Here is a 17,311-nt window from a genome sequence, read left to right as displayed (position 1 = left end):
TAAAATTGGCTCTAGTTTATTTTTTGCCAAGCTGCCTTTGCAAAGAACATAGAAATGAACTGAAAATAGAAAATGCAAATCTTGCCCTCTCGAATCAGAGCAAAATGCTCTCACAGTCTCTACAAACATGCAAAAGATTGGCCAAGAGACCCACTCCTCACCCAGTGGGACCGTTTGCATTGGGATAAAATAGCAACATCCTTGTTGCAAATTACGAACTACATGTAAAAAACCCCTCACCCGTTCATGAAACAGGCTCAGGAAATGTCAGATCAGTCAGAGCAGCGGTTTGTCTAATTCAGCAACCTGCCCTCAACAGTGACAAATAGCAGCTGTTTCAGAGGAAGGGGTAGGAAACCCTATAATGGAAAATTATGGAATAACTAGCTCATAGAAGTTCCTTCAGGGTTGGTTAATGCTCTGAAACATGAGGGTTTACAGCTCCTCCATTTTTTAAAACCCCTATCTAGTGTCAATTGATGTTTTTATTGTCCATATAATTGTCCAAATCTTTTTGAAACCTAGGATCTCCCTAGGCAAAAGGCCATGCTGCTTCCCAGGAGTATATTATTAAGTGTATACTTAAGGTGGGCAAACTACATTACAGCCCGCGAGACCGCCCTGCCATCCTGAGCTCCTGGCCCAGCAGGCTAGCCCCCGAACCTCCCACAGTGTTCCCTCTCCCCTGCAGCCCCAGCTCACCCCGCCACCGGCGCAATACTCTGGGTGGCTGGGCAGCACAGCTGCAGAGCCGCAGCCTGACCTGGTGCTCTGGGTGGTGCTCCAGGCACGGCGGTAAGAGGGCAGGGGAGTTCAGGGTGGTGGTCAGGGGGTGGGGGTGTGGATAGGGGTCGAGGCAGTCAGAGGGCAGGGAACAGGGGGCTTGAACGGGAGCAGGGGTCCTGGGGGGCAGTCAGAAAGGAGAGGGGGGGTTAGATGGAGTGGCAGGGGCAGTCGGGAAGAGGTCCGGGTAGGGCTGTCGGGGGCAAGAAGCAGGGGAGGTCAGATAGGGGTCAGGGGCTGAGCCAAGCCTGGCTGTTTGGGGAGGCACAGCCTCCCCTAACTGGCCATTTTTGGAAACCCGATGTGGCCCTCAGGCCAAAAAGTTTGCCTGTCCTGGTCTACTATCTAGTGATAACCAGCAGGCCCTGGGTTTGCAGGTGTTTCAGTGGAAGCTCCATGTGTGGAGGGCTTGCAGGCTGAGGCTGATGATATTTATTCCACTGCATTAATGTCTATGAGCTCCAGGACCAGGACCTCACCGTGCTAGGTGCTGCACGGACAAAGAATAGAAAGACAGTCCCTGCCCCCAAAGAGCTTACAGTCTGAAAGCCACAGTTATAACTAAAGCTATGATCTCAGCATGGAGATTTTTAGTACATTTCACAGCAGAGGTGTGGGGAAAAAACCCTAAGTCATGGAAAGGCCACCAAACAACGTGTTCTTTGCTACCTCAACATGTAAAAGAGACTAGTGGGGCTGCTGAAAGGTGAGGGGAACAGAAGGGGCTGAAGAAAGAGGCCACTCCACATTCCCCTCACAGCAGCAGATGCTAGGCCTGGTTCCCCGTTCCTGTTGTTAGGACCTACTACAAGGCGTTGCAGTGTCACTCTGGTTCGGCCCAAGGCCCTTCCATCTACACGCTCAGTGACTCTCAGGAGAAAGCCCCATCACAGATAAAATATAGACAGTGTTTTGCTTGGAACATACACACACAGACAATAGCACTCAGCCCCCAGAACTCCTCAAGTGCTCACAACCAAAGCATCCCAGGCACTGGTGTACATTGTACAGTCAGGTCGAGCCAGCTGCGTCACTCAGGGGTGTGAAAAATCCACCCCCCGAGTGACGTAGTTAAACCAACCCCTAACACCATTCTTCCATACTTAGCTACCACCTCTCGGGGAGGGGGATTAATGACAGCAAGGGGAGAACCCCTCCCATCGCTTCAACGGTAGAGCTGTAGCATTTTTGAGCGTAGACATAGCCTGCCTTGCAAAGCTACCCGTTTCTTTCCCCGTGCTCTGCCCTAATGAAGGCTCAGTTCAGTGCCAATAAGTCACAGAAATGAACTCCATTGCGTGCGTTCCATTTCATTCCCTACTCAAAGGGCATTGCTTGCTGTGCTAAAAGCAGTGCATTATTTCAGGGGGGATCTCTTGGTTTCTCAGGCCTGGGTTTGTTGGTGGATTTTTTTTTTAATTTTTTTTTTAAGGACCATCAAAGCGGGATCCATTTTTACTGAAATTAGATCCTAGATTATGAATAAAAATAAAACAAGTTTTTAATGGGGCCTTTGTGTAGCAAGAACAATCACATTCTTTTTTGGGGGGGCCGATGATAAAAAAAAAGCATCATTTTATCACATTGTAACACACACACACATCCTGATTCCACTCTTTTATATCAATTTTACACCCATGTAAGTCCATTGACTTAATATGGATTTACTCCTTATTTACACCAGTAGATCAATATGTGGCCCTCTGAATCTACATTAAAAGGCAACAGTTCCATCTGAAGGTGCCTCCCGTGAGTTCCCCTCAGAAGTACCCAAGGCAGAACTTTTTGAAAGCAAGAAGCTTTTTTTCTGACATCTCCCTATTTTATTTCCCTCACCCTCCTTCAAAGTTGGCCCGAAACATTTGGTCTTTACCTCCATTTTTATCAGTGCAGCTTTATCGGCCAGTCACTGAGCTGCATGAAAATTATCCCATCAATTGAATGCACATGAAGACCGGACATAAGCAGACACTAATCTGTGTGATAGGCTGAACATTAGAGGAACAGGACTTTTGCAATGCATCTCATGCACAGTTCTTCCTCTGCATTTAACTCCCTGCATACTGAAGTTCTTTTGGAGGTAGGAGCCTGTGCACATGTGTATATGGAAATCCATGCGAGTGGGATTTCTTGTGGAGTAAGGCACTACCCAGCACGAGCCAAGATATCAGGATCTGGCTTGAAGTCCCCATTGCCAGAGACTGTACTCAAGGATGTATTGTCACATGTGAGAGGACCCAAGTGGTGATTTCATGACCACACAGCAGTTTATGTCATTTTCTATCAGCATTTTCAAAACAGGAAAGATACAGAGCCACATTCTTTGTTGAGACTATTGAGGTCAGCAGAGATTAAACTGACCCCTTCTTTTTACAGCCAAGTGGAGTCACCTGTTCAGGGACCCAGGCTGGAGTCAATAATCTAACTCTCTTGTTAGACTGCTGAGTGAGTGCAGGCTGCACAACCTAGATCTGCAAAGTGAGAAATACTGGGCCCAGTTCTCCTCTCACTTGTAGCTGAACAGCTCTGGGCTGTGCTCTAAATTGTGATTAGCATCCAGTGTTTAGCCAATTTCCCCTCAGCTCCCTCCAAGCCAACATGTAGTCCTTGAAAGAAAGAAGAGCTGGGGAAGTTCTTCTGCACACAGCCCAAAGAAGGGGTCTCCAGTCCATATCTGTTACAAAGCAGTACTATCCATGATAGGCCCGAGGGGTGTTCAGGGGTCTTTCTAGGGGCCCCTGATGACAGAGAGCAACCCCTCATTCTGCTGGCTCTTGCCAGCCTAGGAAGGAGATTTGGTCCCCATCAAGCCCTTGGGAGAATCCCTGTGCCAAGCCCATTCAGGCTTTAGAGGGCAAATTTCTTTATGCTGTTTATCAAATGCATTTTGTTGGGGTTTCCTCGTTAGACTCACCTGCAATCTGGGGTCCGGCAGGATCCTAGTCTCCATCTCAGCTGGGGCAGACGTGCAGAGTCTAGAACAAGTGAAGTGAGTCTAGTCACAGGACTGTTAGTGGGTTCATGCAGCTCCAGGGTACAGAGGGAGAGATTTCTTACTCGCTTCTTGGGTTTGCAGCTCAGACAGCTCCAACCTAGGCCCAGGACTCAACACCTGGGCCACACAGTGCAAAATATCACACCCTCTACATTATACTTGTGCTCCTACAAGCTCTGCCTACTCCCTTTCCAGAGGCAGGCTCAGGGAGAGGGAGGAGATAGGCTAGATTAATCTAGCCTCTCTCTTTAAAGAGACAAGCATGCTTTCTGCACAAATGCATTGATGACAAGGTCAGGGCATGGTTGCCAGAAGCATTGAGCACTGCCAGTAGCTCCTGGGAACCTCTCCTTTCACTCATCATCCTGCATGGGAACAATCAGACCTCTGGATTTTATTTCCACCTCTTAGGCAAATCATTTAACTATCTGTGTCTCTGTTTACAGCCTCGACTCATACATCTTATCACAGGGGGGCTGGAACAATTTGTATAGGAGGGGTGCTGAGAGCCATTGAACTAAAATGTAAACCCTGCATACAATCGAAACCACTTCAAGCACCCCTAGTTCCAGCACCTATGCCTAATCAGTATCTAAGCATCCAGAGAAATGGTGATAGGCCGCAGAACTCTGAATCCCAGTTCCCTGCTCTAACCCACAGACCACACTTCCTCCTATCAACTGGACAGGACACTTACCTCTCTCAAGTGGGGAGCTGTCCAACATAATGCATGCCTTGAGATCCCTGGAAGGCAAGTGCTATAGAAGTACAAAGTAAACTTATCAATAAAGGGAAGACACTGGGTGCAGTTGTCACATAAAATTAAAAGCTTTTTTAGTGTTTAAAATAGCATTTACACATAAGCAGCTATATATTAACTATACAGACACTTGGGTTTTAATACAATATCTACAAAAAAGAATTCAATTATGCAATAGACATTTAACAGGAACAGTGCAGTCCATGCTAGTAAAAGGTTACTCTCGGAGTAGAACCAATTCTAGAATAGGTGATAGTCTGGGTTTTCATTATTTAAAATCATTTAACGTTCCCCCCCCCTACTGTACATAAATTCTTTACATGTATTTCTAATCACTGATTAGAATGATTTTTTAAAGTCAATCTTATTACAATGTAGTTAAATGCAAAACAAAAACAATTACATCAACTCATCAGCTGTCAGTCTCAAGATGGGACTGTCAATTTGACAAAAAAACAACAAAAATATCAAAAATCGGCGCCTGTGCATTGTTTGCCATCCAATACACCTTTGGATAAAGTGTCCAGGGACTATTACCTCTGAAAAGAAAATGTGTTAACAGGAGGTCAAAGACATCAGCAGTGCCTTTAAGATGCTCATAAACCATTCACCAAAATCTTAACTCTTTAGAAAATTGGGTTAATACATTACCCTGACATTCCAGTAGGAGGCGTCATCCCAAAGCCCTGGCAATATGTTATCTCTAAGCCACAAAACACACCTATTTGTCCTTATTCGGTGCTGTGGACAGGAATGAATAAATAATAGTGCAAGTCTAGCTGCAGAGCACAGGCAGATTTTGATAATTCCCCCCTTTCCCTTCCTCCCACCCCCCCCAAATTTAAATACTATTTAAGGCTCCTGTTATGAGGCCAGCTTGTCATTTTAACCTGTTCAGCATCACACCCTTCCTGTGCCTATTAACGGCAAGCCCATTCCTTTTCATTGCAGTGGGAGGGAGGACAGGTCAAGATACATTCTAGAGCCAGACCACTGCCAGCTCCCCGACCTTAAAAGGAGCAAACTAACCTGGGCTCTGCTAAGAAACTACATGCTCTTTAAGGGCCTGATCCTTCAACTATTCGCCACTTACAACTGCCTCGTGGATTTCACGGGCACATCTCTCTGGAGGAAGTACTCCATCTGGCAGTATATGTTTGCAAAGTTAGCCCCAAAACACCCCTAGGCTGCAAAGATAAACTTGGACATATTTAAAGGCATCAGCAGGATTTTGGAGATCTCCCTCCATCCACTCACGAGTAAGTGACGAACAGTCTGTGCCTGGTTCCCCGCTCACTCAGTCTGGCATCTCGCTAGATTTCAGTGGAGTTACTGTATGTTCCTCTTGGGGAAGGGAGAGGGGAATCAAGCCCTCTATATTATACTGTAAGCATGATGTATTGCACTATTCATAGAATGGGCACTTAGATTCTCCTATGGCTCTTCAGGGAACTGAAGATTCTAAATGCTGTTCATTGTTTAATAATCTGCCATCGCGCACAGAACAGCGCATGCTTTGCCTGAACTGGGAGCTTGATCTCAGCTGGAGCCAGTTTGGATAGAACCAGGCTAATTTCTAACCCACAGTCCAAGCCAGACTTGGCAGCCTGTTCCTTCAGCAGATGAGCACCTTCCCACACCTCCGATATGGACTGTGTCAGCCTGACTCCAGAGTCACCCATGCACACGGAAATACAGAACACAATCATTTTAACACAGCAGCAAAGGGCAACAAGACACAAAGCAGTTTTTCTGCCAATAGCACTTACTACAACAATAACAAAAAGAAAAAAATACAGCAAGTGTGTAACTGCAATTCTTGAAAAGACGTACAAGGAAATAAAACATTTCAGCCTCCTTGGGTGAAAGTCCAGCCTGCACTCACTCCCCCTTCTGTATACCCTACCAGATTAACACTACAATCTTTTTCCCTGATCCCATAACTTTTGCTTTAAGATAAAGTGAGCCAGAAAAAAACAACACATGAGCAGAGAAGCAAAAAACTGGTTTAAAAGCAGAACCACCAGAGATTGTCAGTAAAAAGTCAGACTTTTTTTTTTTTTTTTTTTTTAAAAACAGTGTCTCCTTGAGATACAGCAAAAGTAAGGGATGATTTACCCTGATTTCTCTGATTGCTTTAAAGTTTGATTTAAAAAAAATGAATTTCTGAGGGAGATTAGTATTTGTGTCATGCCTAGATGAAAAAATGAAAAGAATGTTGCTGAACAGCTCCAAGTTCTAAAAGGATCGTGCAATTTTATATTGGTCACCGGCAACTTTGCTATTTAGCCAGTACAGTCTGGGATTCCAGATGAATCATAATGAAAGCTGTGCTTCCAGAAACAGAGCTGGGCAATGATAGCCAATGGGTGAGTTAGGCAAAAGGGATTTAGGGGTTTAAATGGGGAGTTGGTGTGTGGCAAGGTGGAGTGTAAAATCTACAGTGCTCCAGCACACTAACTGTCCGCGTGGATCCTGCCGCTGTGCACTAATATGCACTGATGAAGTGAATGGCAGTTTCAAACAGCTGTATGTCAGTGTATTCTAGGGAACCTTGTGGGTATGGCAGCGGGATCCACAGGGACTGTTGCAGCTTTACGCCCCTGCTTGCTATGCACTCACTGTTCATTTAGACATGCCCTAAGACCCATTGACTCGCAGGCTGCTCTGTGCCGAAGTCGCTTTTGAAAAGGAGCTCTACGATCTTAAGTCATATCGCTACTTTTGCAAATTTTTAGCCTGTTTCTTTTTCTAATTCCACTAAGAAAAAGTAAAAAAAAAAGCTGTGGTAGCCACCCCAGAGTGCGCGATGTGATCAGCAGACTGCTTGGGAAGTCAGTGCTGCAGTAGGATTAAAAGGGAACATGAAATCCCAGCAGTATACAGCTATACACCTTCTCTTCTGCATGCCTGCTAGGCACTGAAGCCAACAATAATGCAAGGAATATAGCAGCAGGGACTGTCATATTGGGGAAAAAATCTTTTCTATACAGTGAAGTGTGATTTAAGCACCTATCCTCAAATTCATCAGGAAGAGCTGACTAATAAAGGTGGATTTTAACAACACTTTCCAACACCACAGAACTGAAAGCCTTGCAGATGTGCCTCATCATCAGGGGTGTCACGATTGTGATAGGATGATGTCAAAATGAAAGACAATTCCACTTCTTACTCAGCAGAGGAAAGAAGGACTCTACATTGAATCAGATCTTTGCCTGCTGCTAGGAATTTCGCTCTGTGCCTGCCCCTCTTGCATACTGCCCACACACTTTCGGACGTCAGGGCTGATTGTGTTGCTGTTTGCTATATACCAGATGTATGGACAGGGAAATCAGTCATAGTAGCCAGTGTTTCTGGTAAGACAGGGAGAGAGAAAAATAAAAGGTGCTAATAATGCATCATTGGAAACTTAGAAGTCATATGAAATAATACTCTTGAATCAGCCAAGAAGACACACTAATTGCACTGAAAGTAGGTGCCACAATTACCAAAGCTCGTTAGGCTGTGAATATACACCAATCAACCACATTAAAAAAACATGGGGAGAAAGAGAAAAAAAGGAGGAAAGAAAAGATGCCATTGATTTGCTGATATTTAAGAATCTCAGGTGATTTCTTTTGTTTTTTGCAACACATGACTGAGATTCAGGAAGGTGTTACATGCAATACAGCCAAGCTTTCTTTCTTGAAGTGTTTGGCAATGACCCCATCCCCCAAAACCCAAACCCCAACATCAGTGAAAACAAGCCCCTCCCACCCCTCCCCCAAAAACAGAGTCTGAAGGCACTTCCTCTCACATGATGTCAACAAAGAATTCGCAAGGGTTGCCCATCGCCTTCTGGAAGGACTGCCGGCTCCCTGTCAGCTCTGGAGGAACGGAACTCAGTTCTCTCACGGGAGGTCCGCCGGGAGGTCCACTCGTCCCGTAGACTTTGGACCCTAACTTTGGCAAGTTGTAGAGGGGTGGGACCCCCGGAGGCCCATACGAATGGTGGCTGTGGTGGCTTCTCTCGCTGTGGGTGGCAGAGACGTGACTCCGATGGCTGAGCTGGCTGACGGGCCGTTCACGGCGCACTACGCTGGCTCCGCCCCCACTGCAGGCGGTGTGGTCAGATTCGCTGCCGCTTCCGGCTGACTTGCGGTCCTTCTCCCTGCCCAGAGCCTTCCGGCTGTTCTCACTGTTGCTCCGGTTAGAGCCGCTGCTCTTGCTTCCTATGGACGGCGAGCAACAGGAACAGAACGGGAGGGTCAGTCAGTCATGTTTCCTCCCCTCCACATTCATCAACACTTCCTGAAATCCCCTGGCATCAAACCCACAGTGGCAACAATGACAATGACCAACTCTGGCCCACGTCAAGCACAACAGGCTATGGATGACTCCAGAATTTGGCGACAACACTGGTAGAACAAAGCTGAGGAAGTTGTGGCATGCAAGGATACATATCGATTGAACCCTCCCTCCAGAGCCAGCACAGGAAAAGCATTGGCTAGGCTAGAACTACAGCCTGAAGCCCTTCTGCTTCCATGCCCCCCACTCCCGGCACGTAGAGAGGGAAAAGACAAAATGGAGGGGTGGAGAGGTTCTGTTTTTAAACACAAAATCGGTTCTTTCTAACAGTATTACTGAGTCAATGTGCGGATGCCAGGAACCCTGGCACAGGAATGGATTATCCTCCCATGGAACCTCTTCTTCAAAAGACAACTCATCTGGTCTTTCCTGTATCAGTCTTTGGTAAACAAAGCAGATTCAAATGATGGCCCTGCTCCAAACTCAGTGAAGTCTATGGAAGTCGTTCTGTTGGCTTCCATGGCATTAGGGCCTGACCCAAAGGCAGATTCCTATGAAGCCCATCATGAGGTGTTTTGTGGTTGCAGTGGCCTTCAAAAGCCAGCGTGCAGAGCTGTTACACGTAGATTGCTGTGGATCATGCAAATGCTGAGTCTAGATGTTCCCCACAGAGGCTGAAAAATAATGCCTGTGAGGTTGTGTGCAAGTAGCCACAGTATGTGAGTGTGAGCTATTGACTTCACTGGGTTTGGGGCAAGGCCCTGTGTAAGCAGCTGCAGGAGGTGCTCAGATATCATAAGGATGAGCATGGGATGGATACTTAGGTAGCTATTTCCAAGTTAAATCTCTCTCTTTTAAAAAAATCCTAACTCTCCAAGCCACCATTCAACAAGGAACTAATTGCTCCGCTTAAACCAAAGCCCTTAGTTTGAGGTTCCATTCACACACACTCCTCTGCCTCATAATCGTGGGCCAGATTCTGAATTTGAACAAGCGCTTGCTATTCAAGTCATCACAGCACTGATGGTTAATGCAATGGGAGAGAGGGAAGAGAGAGAATCACAGGTGCTCCTATTGCTAGTCCACTGATGAGATTATACAGAGAAAAGGCAAAATAAAGGAGATGGAGTTAAAAAGCTAGGCAGACCTGGCATGTGTAGTGGAGAGCTCAAAGCCTCCTGCAGTACGCAGAGGGGCTGAGGACCAACGCAGAATGTGAAATACCCAAGATGCAGTGTGGGCGAGGGGTTTGACCACAAGACTAGGAACCTGCAACTGGTGAATTCTATTCCTAATCCCCACCAATTCCCCTGTTTGCTTTAGGCAAGACACTAACTGCTCTGGGCTTCAGTTTCTCAATCCATGAATGGAGGTGATTATATTTACTCCCCTACCTTCCAGGGGTGTTGTAAGGATTGGTTAGCTAAGCCCTTTGAAAACAAAGCACTACATAAATGCTGAGTTTCATTATCAAACATCTCCTAATAAGTAAATAAAAAACAAACAAACACGCATCAGAGCATAATTAGGAATTAGCAAACTGACTGTTCCAGCCCTCACTCCAGGCAGGATGAACGCTAGCATGCACAGACAGAGTTTTCTTACAAGGCACTGATTATAATTCATCCAGGAATGAATGGCGCAGTGCCCATCTCCACCCAAAACCAAATCTTAAGGCAGGGCTCTTTGGCAACTGCTTTGCAAAATCAAGAAATTCCAGTGCAGTGGGCCCTTTTTCCCCAGCAAGAGGTCCTCCCCACATTGTGGCAACCCTTTAAGCACTAGAGAAATCTCCTTTTCCACTAGGAAAATAGCGTAAGTTTTCAAGCAGGCATTCCCATGGATGGAGAGATCGGTATGCTGGGCATGCAATGCCGAGTCTGCAGTAATGTTCTTAGATTCAAGCTGGAGGTTTACATCAAAGTTAAGGTGTCTGTGAGAGTTGTTATTCAAGATCAGGCCCCAGAACCTAGGCTGATCTACCTCATCAGCATAGTCACTGCTGAAGGTAGCAGCACATTCAGTTTGATGCAGATGAAAGGAGCCGAACTGACAGCTTTGGAGAACTAAGCCCTCTATTTACCAAGAGCTACATCCTCCCCAGAACAGTAAGATTCAGGCAACTGCAGGGCAAGCTTCCTCTCATTGCCCTTCCAATACTCCTCAACACAAATCCAGGAGAGGAGAATAAAATACAGTATCCTTGGCGGCTCTGATGACTACTAATGAGGTACCAATTTTGTGACATGGACAGTCACCAGATCTGCAGATAGATACCCTCGGGCTCCCCGGCCACTGCAATCCTGGGATATCCCTTTGCTGCCTGGGGGTCACTACCAACCTACCAGAGCCACTGTCTCTTTTTGAATAGTGGAGTTATTGCTACACCCTCAATGGCTGCTCACTTTACGTGTCCGTCAGTCATGTCAGCTTTCAGACTTCTGAATGCCCAGTGTGACCAGATCCAGCAGCCTAGTCCAGCATCCCCAACAACTAAGGTGCATGGCTGACACCCACAGGCCTTCCACCAGGTGTATACCAGAAGAGCATTGGCGGCCACCTCTAGAAGCAGCTTATTGGACTAATAAAAACAGGATCCAGGTGGGAAAGTCAAAAGGCTGATCAAAGGCACTCAGGGCACCATTTGGAAGTCTGCGCATTGGCAGGGAGAATTCTGATGTCATTCCCTTGTAGCTGTTGTACCGCTGTGCAGTCAGATTGCTCACTCCACTAATGCCACGGTGTTACAAACAGGATGTCCTGGGACAGGCAAAATGCCTCTGACAATTAAAAATAAAACAAGGGGGGAGGGAACAGCTAGATACTTGGATCACAAGAGTCTAAATGATCATGCTATGAAGCTGTTGTTATTATGGAGGCGTTTGAAGCTTACCAATCCCCTAGTGTCAGCCATTCCTTTCTGAATCCTTCAGTCTAATGCTTGCTCAGGACAAAACAAGGGAATAAGAGTTACAAAACAAGAAACAACACAGCAGTGTAGTTTCCAAAAGTAGAAACAAGGAAGAAAAAAAAGTGTTGAACCGTTCAAAATGAAACCCTCCCGTCGCCTTTAATGAAATTCTCCTAGCTGGTAACCCAGGATTCATGGACAAAAATACTGTACCTTTCCTATTCCAGCAGCAAAGAGCTAATACTCTGTTGCTCACAGTGACTTGGTGAACCCCCGGAGGAAAAAAATCAGTGCCCCCCCCAGTGACAGAACAGACCTGATGTGGATTTTTTCCTAAAGATCTGAACTTTTTTGGTTTCCCTCCCACACATACTTGTTTTCAGCTGAAGTGGGAAGGGCAAGCGCTGGAAATCTCACAAGAGTTCTTCTCATGGGATTTCCAGCCTGGGTTTGCGTAAGAAAGGAGGTTGGGTTAAGTCTGAAGGGGCTGCAGGCAAATTATTGGATGTTTATCCTGGTAAAATGATTCATACCCAAGCTTGGAGACTCCTTCTGAGCCTTGCTTTTTGGTTACTGGCAATGTTTCACATTCACATACCAGAAGCAGTGTATTTAAGAAATTGCAGGGGGCCCCCACTGGACAGTCACATCACAGAATCATGTTTTATTTACTATGCTCAGAATGAAGTAGCAGGGTGATCCTAGGGCTGGAAAGGAGGTGGTACATTCAAGCAGCCCATGCAACATGCATCAGGGCAAAGGTCATTGTGCTTCCCGCGGAATGGCGTTTCAGGGTTGCAGTGTATTTGGCTGGCTGCTCCAGACAGCACTCTTTCTGCTTATTTCACACAAGAGGAGGTGAGTGGCCTTCTGCACTCGGTATGGAAGTGGAAGCCGGGAGCAGGTAGTTTGGAATCCCACATCTGTCCTTGACTCTCAGTTCTGGCACATGGCTTCAAGCAAACCACTAATGGCCTGATTTTCAGGGATGTCGAGCACACCACCGCAATCAGCGCCTCGCACCTGTGAAAACCAGGTCCTTCACCTCTCACGGTGGCCTTCTGATTAGTCGGCAAGCTGTTATCTATGTAGCTCTTTCCTGGGATGAGAAGTGAGTGATTTATCAGTGCTATGCCTGTGCCACATTGGACACGACAGACAGCCCTGTATCTAGTTCCCCCGGGGTTCTTGCTCTGTGTGCTGAGCTCTAGCGAAGTACCCGGATGGAATATTGTGCTGGCTCAACTAAAATGTAACAGGCACTTTCACTGCGGTGCTAAAAGGCCGACCCGCCTCTCCCCTGCGTCTGCAAAGGGAGTTTTGATTCAGCACAGTTGCCACACATCCCATGCATGGAGCATACAAAACCACGAGGAAGGGCAGCACAGACAGGACTAGGGAAACTCAAGCAAACGGCCTGGGATAACGGGAGCTGGGACAGCGCGTGCTCTACTCACAGGCTTACCTTCACTTTGCTGGCTACCCGCACTGCCACTTCCGTAGCTGAAGCCTGGGTCCTGGTATGCTGGTGGGAAGCATGGAGGGGGGAGTGGGTACTGGTAGGGGTACCCCTGACCTAACGGCCAAGGTGCAGCAGCATGTGGAAGGGGAGCAAGAGTGTCCTGATCAGAGGCTCCGCTAGAACCGTTGTTAAGGTTCAAGGCAGCCATATCTGGAGGAAGAAAAAAAAGGTGAGAACTCTTCCCGAGCCCCTGATCCCCACATACCATCATCACCCTCTAGAACGACAGCTTAACCTCAGCAGTTCAATGAAGCTATTACCCAGGGAGAAGGAGGCATGAATATTGAATATGGAGGGACAGATATCATAGGCGCCGACTTCCACTGTTCCCGGTGGGTGCTCGACCCCTTCTGGTCCTGCCACTGCACCGCCCTCGCCCTGCCCCCATTCCACCCCTTCCCCAAAGTCCCTGCCCTGCCTCCTCCCCTGAGCGCGCCGGGTTCCCGCTCGTCCCCCTGCCTTCTGGAAAGTCCTAAGTGCCACCAAACAGCTGTTTGGCGGCAGGAAGCACTGGGTGGCAGGTGGAGGAGCAGGGACGTGGCGCACTCAGGGGAGAGGAGAAGGTGGGGGTGAGAGGAGCTTATCTGCCAGTGGGTGCAGAGCACCAACTAATTTTTCCCCGGGGGTGCTCCAGCCCTGGAACATCCACAGAGTCGGCACCTATGACAGATAGTTTCAAGTAAGCATGTGCAACTGCGAGTGCAAAAACACCTGCACTGCTCTGATTCAACGCCCCAAACCTTCTACCATTTGCCTATCGCTACCAGCCACCCACAAAGACATTCTAAGGTTTATAGGAAGCATCTCAGTGGGGAGATGGACCTTGCAGCAGAACCACTAGGTTAACGAAGCCAGTCTCTGGCAGACTAAGGAAGGATGGTGGCCTTGTGCTTAAGGCACTGACTCCCTGTGTGACTTTGGGCCAGTCCAGGCTGCTAGCTACACTTGGAGCTAGGGGTGTGAGTCCCAGCGTGCACACTCACCCTTGCACTAGTTCATGCTGAGCGAGTGTGCTAAAATGAGTAGTGAAGCCATGGCAGCATGGACAGCTCAGACCAGCCACCCCCAACAATAAACCTGCTTAGGCACAGAGGTGGGGGGGTGGGTAAATGTGCTCAGGGCAGCTAGCCCATGCTGCTGCTCCTGCTGCCTGCGCACTATTGCGGCGACACTACTATTTTTAGCACAGGCTGATGAGAGCTAGCAGGTCTCCCCGAGCCTGGAATCACACTCCGAGCTCCAAGTGCAGATGTAGCTTCCATCCCCTCTGTGCTTCAGCACGCCTTCTGTACAAGTGGGGATCTGTTCTGAACCCTGAGGGATGTGGCGAGGGTACAGCCATTACTGAAATAGAGGTGCTAACACACTGCCACGATGGGAGCCCCTGAAGTGACCTGAAGAATGAATTCCAGAGCAAGAAGGGTCAGTGGAGAATGCCTGGCAGCCTAGTCCCATTTAGACAAAAGGAGGGCCAGACGGAATGCCTCTGCTGATCACGCTTGTGTCAGGGCATGAAATCATTATTCGATGTCAGATCATACTTATACAGCCCTCATCACCGTAGTGTTTGAGCCCCTCACAGCATCCCCATAAAGCAGGGTAATACTAGCCCCATTTTACAGATGAGAAACTGAGACCCGAGGACACACAGGAGTGTGGCAGAGTCAGGACTGGAACCCAGATTTTCTGAGTCCCAGTCTAGTGTCCTATTTCACTAGACCACCCTTCCTATCCAGATAAGAACAGCCACAGTGGGTCTGACCAAACATCTATCTAGCCCAGTATCCTGTCTTCCAACAGTAGCCAATGCCAGGTGGCCCAGAGAGAATGAACAGAGCAGGGCATCATCAAGTGATCCAGCCCCTGTTGCCCAGTCCCAGCTTCTGGCAAGATAGAATCATAGAATATCAGGGTTGGAAGGGACCTCAGGAGGTATCTAGTCCAACCCCCTGCTCAAAGCAGGACCAAGCTCCAGACAGATTTTTACCCCAAATCCCTAAATGGCCTCCTCAAAGATTGAACTCACAACCCTGGGTTTAGCAGGCCAATGCTCAAACCACTGAGCCATCCCCTCCCTGAGATAACTCAGTTGCTTCTCCTAGGGGAAAATATTGGCTAACAATCATGTGACTCGGGGCGGGGAACAGGGCGAGGGGGCACATGTGTGGAAATGTGCCTGTAAAATCCCACAGGAGGCTGTCCTGCACTTCCTGCCAGAACAGAGGAGCTGGCATCCAGCACACACGCAGCTTTGCCCTTCACGGCTGAGGAACTTACTGCTGCAGAGGTCCCCGAAGACATAATAGCACTGCTCTGAGAAGGTGATTTTGTTCACAGTGTGCCTGAGGTAGCCGTGTTTTAACATGCTGCTGGCGTATTTTCTAGCCTCTCGTCTGTCCTTGAAGCCCTCCACGTGCGTGTAAAGCCAGTCAACCACATCTGCCCCTGCAATGGGAGTGGGGAATGGAGAAAGAGAAGGAGAAACATCCCAATGTTACTTTTAGCTGGCAAGACAACATTCAAACTCCTATTATTACCTATCATAACGCAATAATGTCAATAGGCCTCAACCAGCTCAGGAGCAGCATTGTGCTAGGCACTGTCAAAAAAAAGAGACAGGTCAGGCCCTGCCCCGGAAAGCTTCAGAATATCATAATTTCATAGCACCGTTCATCTGGAGATCATTTGGCCCACCACTGAAATGCATCTGGGGTGGGATGGAGCAGCTGTCTAACAGCGCTAACCACTATCAATTTAAGCCAGAAAGTGAAAAACAATCCTGCATCCAGGTGGAGCACCCATTCATTTAAATGCTGGGGGGGAAAAAATCATACATGGATTTTTTTTTTTTTTTAACATAGTGCATATGAGAAGGAATTAAGACACTCTGAAATGATACAATGTTTATTCAGACAGTGACAGGCGTTCAACAGATACGGGGGGCCAGGAGGAGTGGCAACTCCAGGCTGTCTAATGTCCTGCTTAGGTTACAAGTAAAAGTAACTTAGGTTGCTTAGAGCTCAGTGCACATTTGCATGCAGCATGAAAACACCATCTGGGTCACTTGGCAGTCTCCCTTCAAGAGGGGAATAGCTGCGGGGTGGTTCAGGTCATGACTGTGTGAATGTGCAGGTTTGGAGCAGCAGGGGGCGCTGCTATCCTGGACTGAGAGGCATTCCACAGCTGCAGGGAGGCGCAGGATGGGAACAGCAGTGGGTTCAGGTGCAGTGGGACAATGGGTAGGGGAAGCTTGTACAGTCCTAGCCCACATGAGTTCAAACTTAAGCCATTCGTTCTCCCCTTTCACAACTAGATTCTTTCACAGATACACACAAGAAAAAAGTCACCCTGGCTCTAAAAGGCAGCTTCCCCAGCCCGTTCCTAACAAGCCGCTAGGTGATCTGCGCAGCCATCGGGGGACCCGCTTACCTATCACTGCATTGGAGATGGTAATTTTTAACCACATTCTGTCCCGGATTTCCAGGCCTGAGTCGGGTAACTGCATAACCTTGACAATAGTAGCCATGTCACTCTTCACAGTCAAGGGAGATTCTTCCAATTCTGAAAGGAAGAGAGGTTAGATGCTTCTCGGAGCTCAGCCACCTCTGCAGAGAGTCATGGTTTCAGCTCACCGTTTGGACTGTGCCTCTCAAGACACAGCTTTCCAAAGCAGAGGCAAGACACAGCCACAAGATTCCCCTCATCCTGCCCTCGGCAATGGCACCAACGTACAGTATTCACACCAGTTCTGGAAAGATGCTGCTTGGTATGAACAGTTTCGTCACTGAGTTGCAAGCATCCTACAGGTGTTGGCTTCTCCAGCCAGTTACAAGTCACTACCGGCCCGTTTCACTAGGGGGAGCTCCTGAGGCCGATCCAATCATCTGCAATTTCTCATTTAATTTGCAGCACAGAAGGACTGTAGGCAACACTCCCTCCACATTCAACCCACTACAGGTCACATGGCGGTTGTACAACAGACAACGCTGGGAACAAGCAGGTTTCGCTTCTACCTAGACCTCTGGATTAATCACTATGAATGGTGGCCCTGCC

At 47.8% G+C, this 17,311-nt stretch overlaps 2 protein-coding genes across 12 annotated transcripts in view; one reads left to right on the top strand and one right to left on the bottom strand.

Moving 5' to 3' along the window:
* The window catches only part of LOC116824607 (lysophosphatidic acid receptor 6-like), an 88,701-nt gene that overhangs the window by 50,157 nt on the left and 21,233 nt on the right, over positions 1–17,311 (top strand). The gene's annotated exons all lie outside the window — the stretch shown is intronic.
* The window catches only part of DVL1 (dishevelled segment polarity protein 1), a 178,539-nt gene continuing 165,815 nt past the window's right edge, over positions 4,588–17,311 (bottom strand). For 10 of the 11 annotated variants that reach the window (XM_075060408.1, XM_075060409.1, XM_032780010.2 and 7 more), the window contains 4 exons: positions 16,688–16,819; positions 15,536–15,703; positions 13,202–13,408; positions 4,588–8,749 (listed from right to left, as the gene is read on the bottom strand). In XM_075060408.1, the coding sequence (XP_074916509.1) occupies positions 8,331–8,749; positions 13,202–13,408; positions 15,536–15,703; positions 16,688–16,819 (926 nt within the window). In that variant the 3' untranslated portion in view covers positions 4,588–8,330. Of the gene's footprint in view, positions 8,750–11,718; positions 11,766–13,201; positions 13,409–15,535; positions 15,704–16,687; positions 16,820–17,311 lie in introns of all 11 variants that reach the window. The other variant, XM_075060411.1, reaches the window with a different exon arrangement.

Source organism: Chelonoidis abingdonii, chromosome 23 (genome assembly GCF_003597395.2).
Source record: "Chelonoidis abingdonii isolate Lonesome George chromosome 23, CheloAbing_2.0, whole genome shotgun sequence".
In the NCBI taxonomy this organism is placed as follows: Eukaryota; Metazoa; Chordata; order Testudines; family Testudinidae; genus Chelonoidis; species Chelonoidis abingdonii.
Note: the sequence above shows the minus strand (reverse complement) of the source record. Positions and strands in the feature narration are given on the sequence as shown.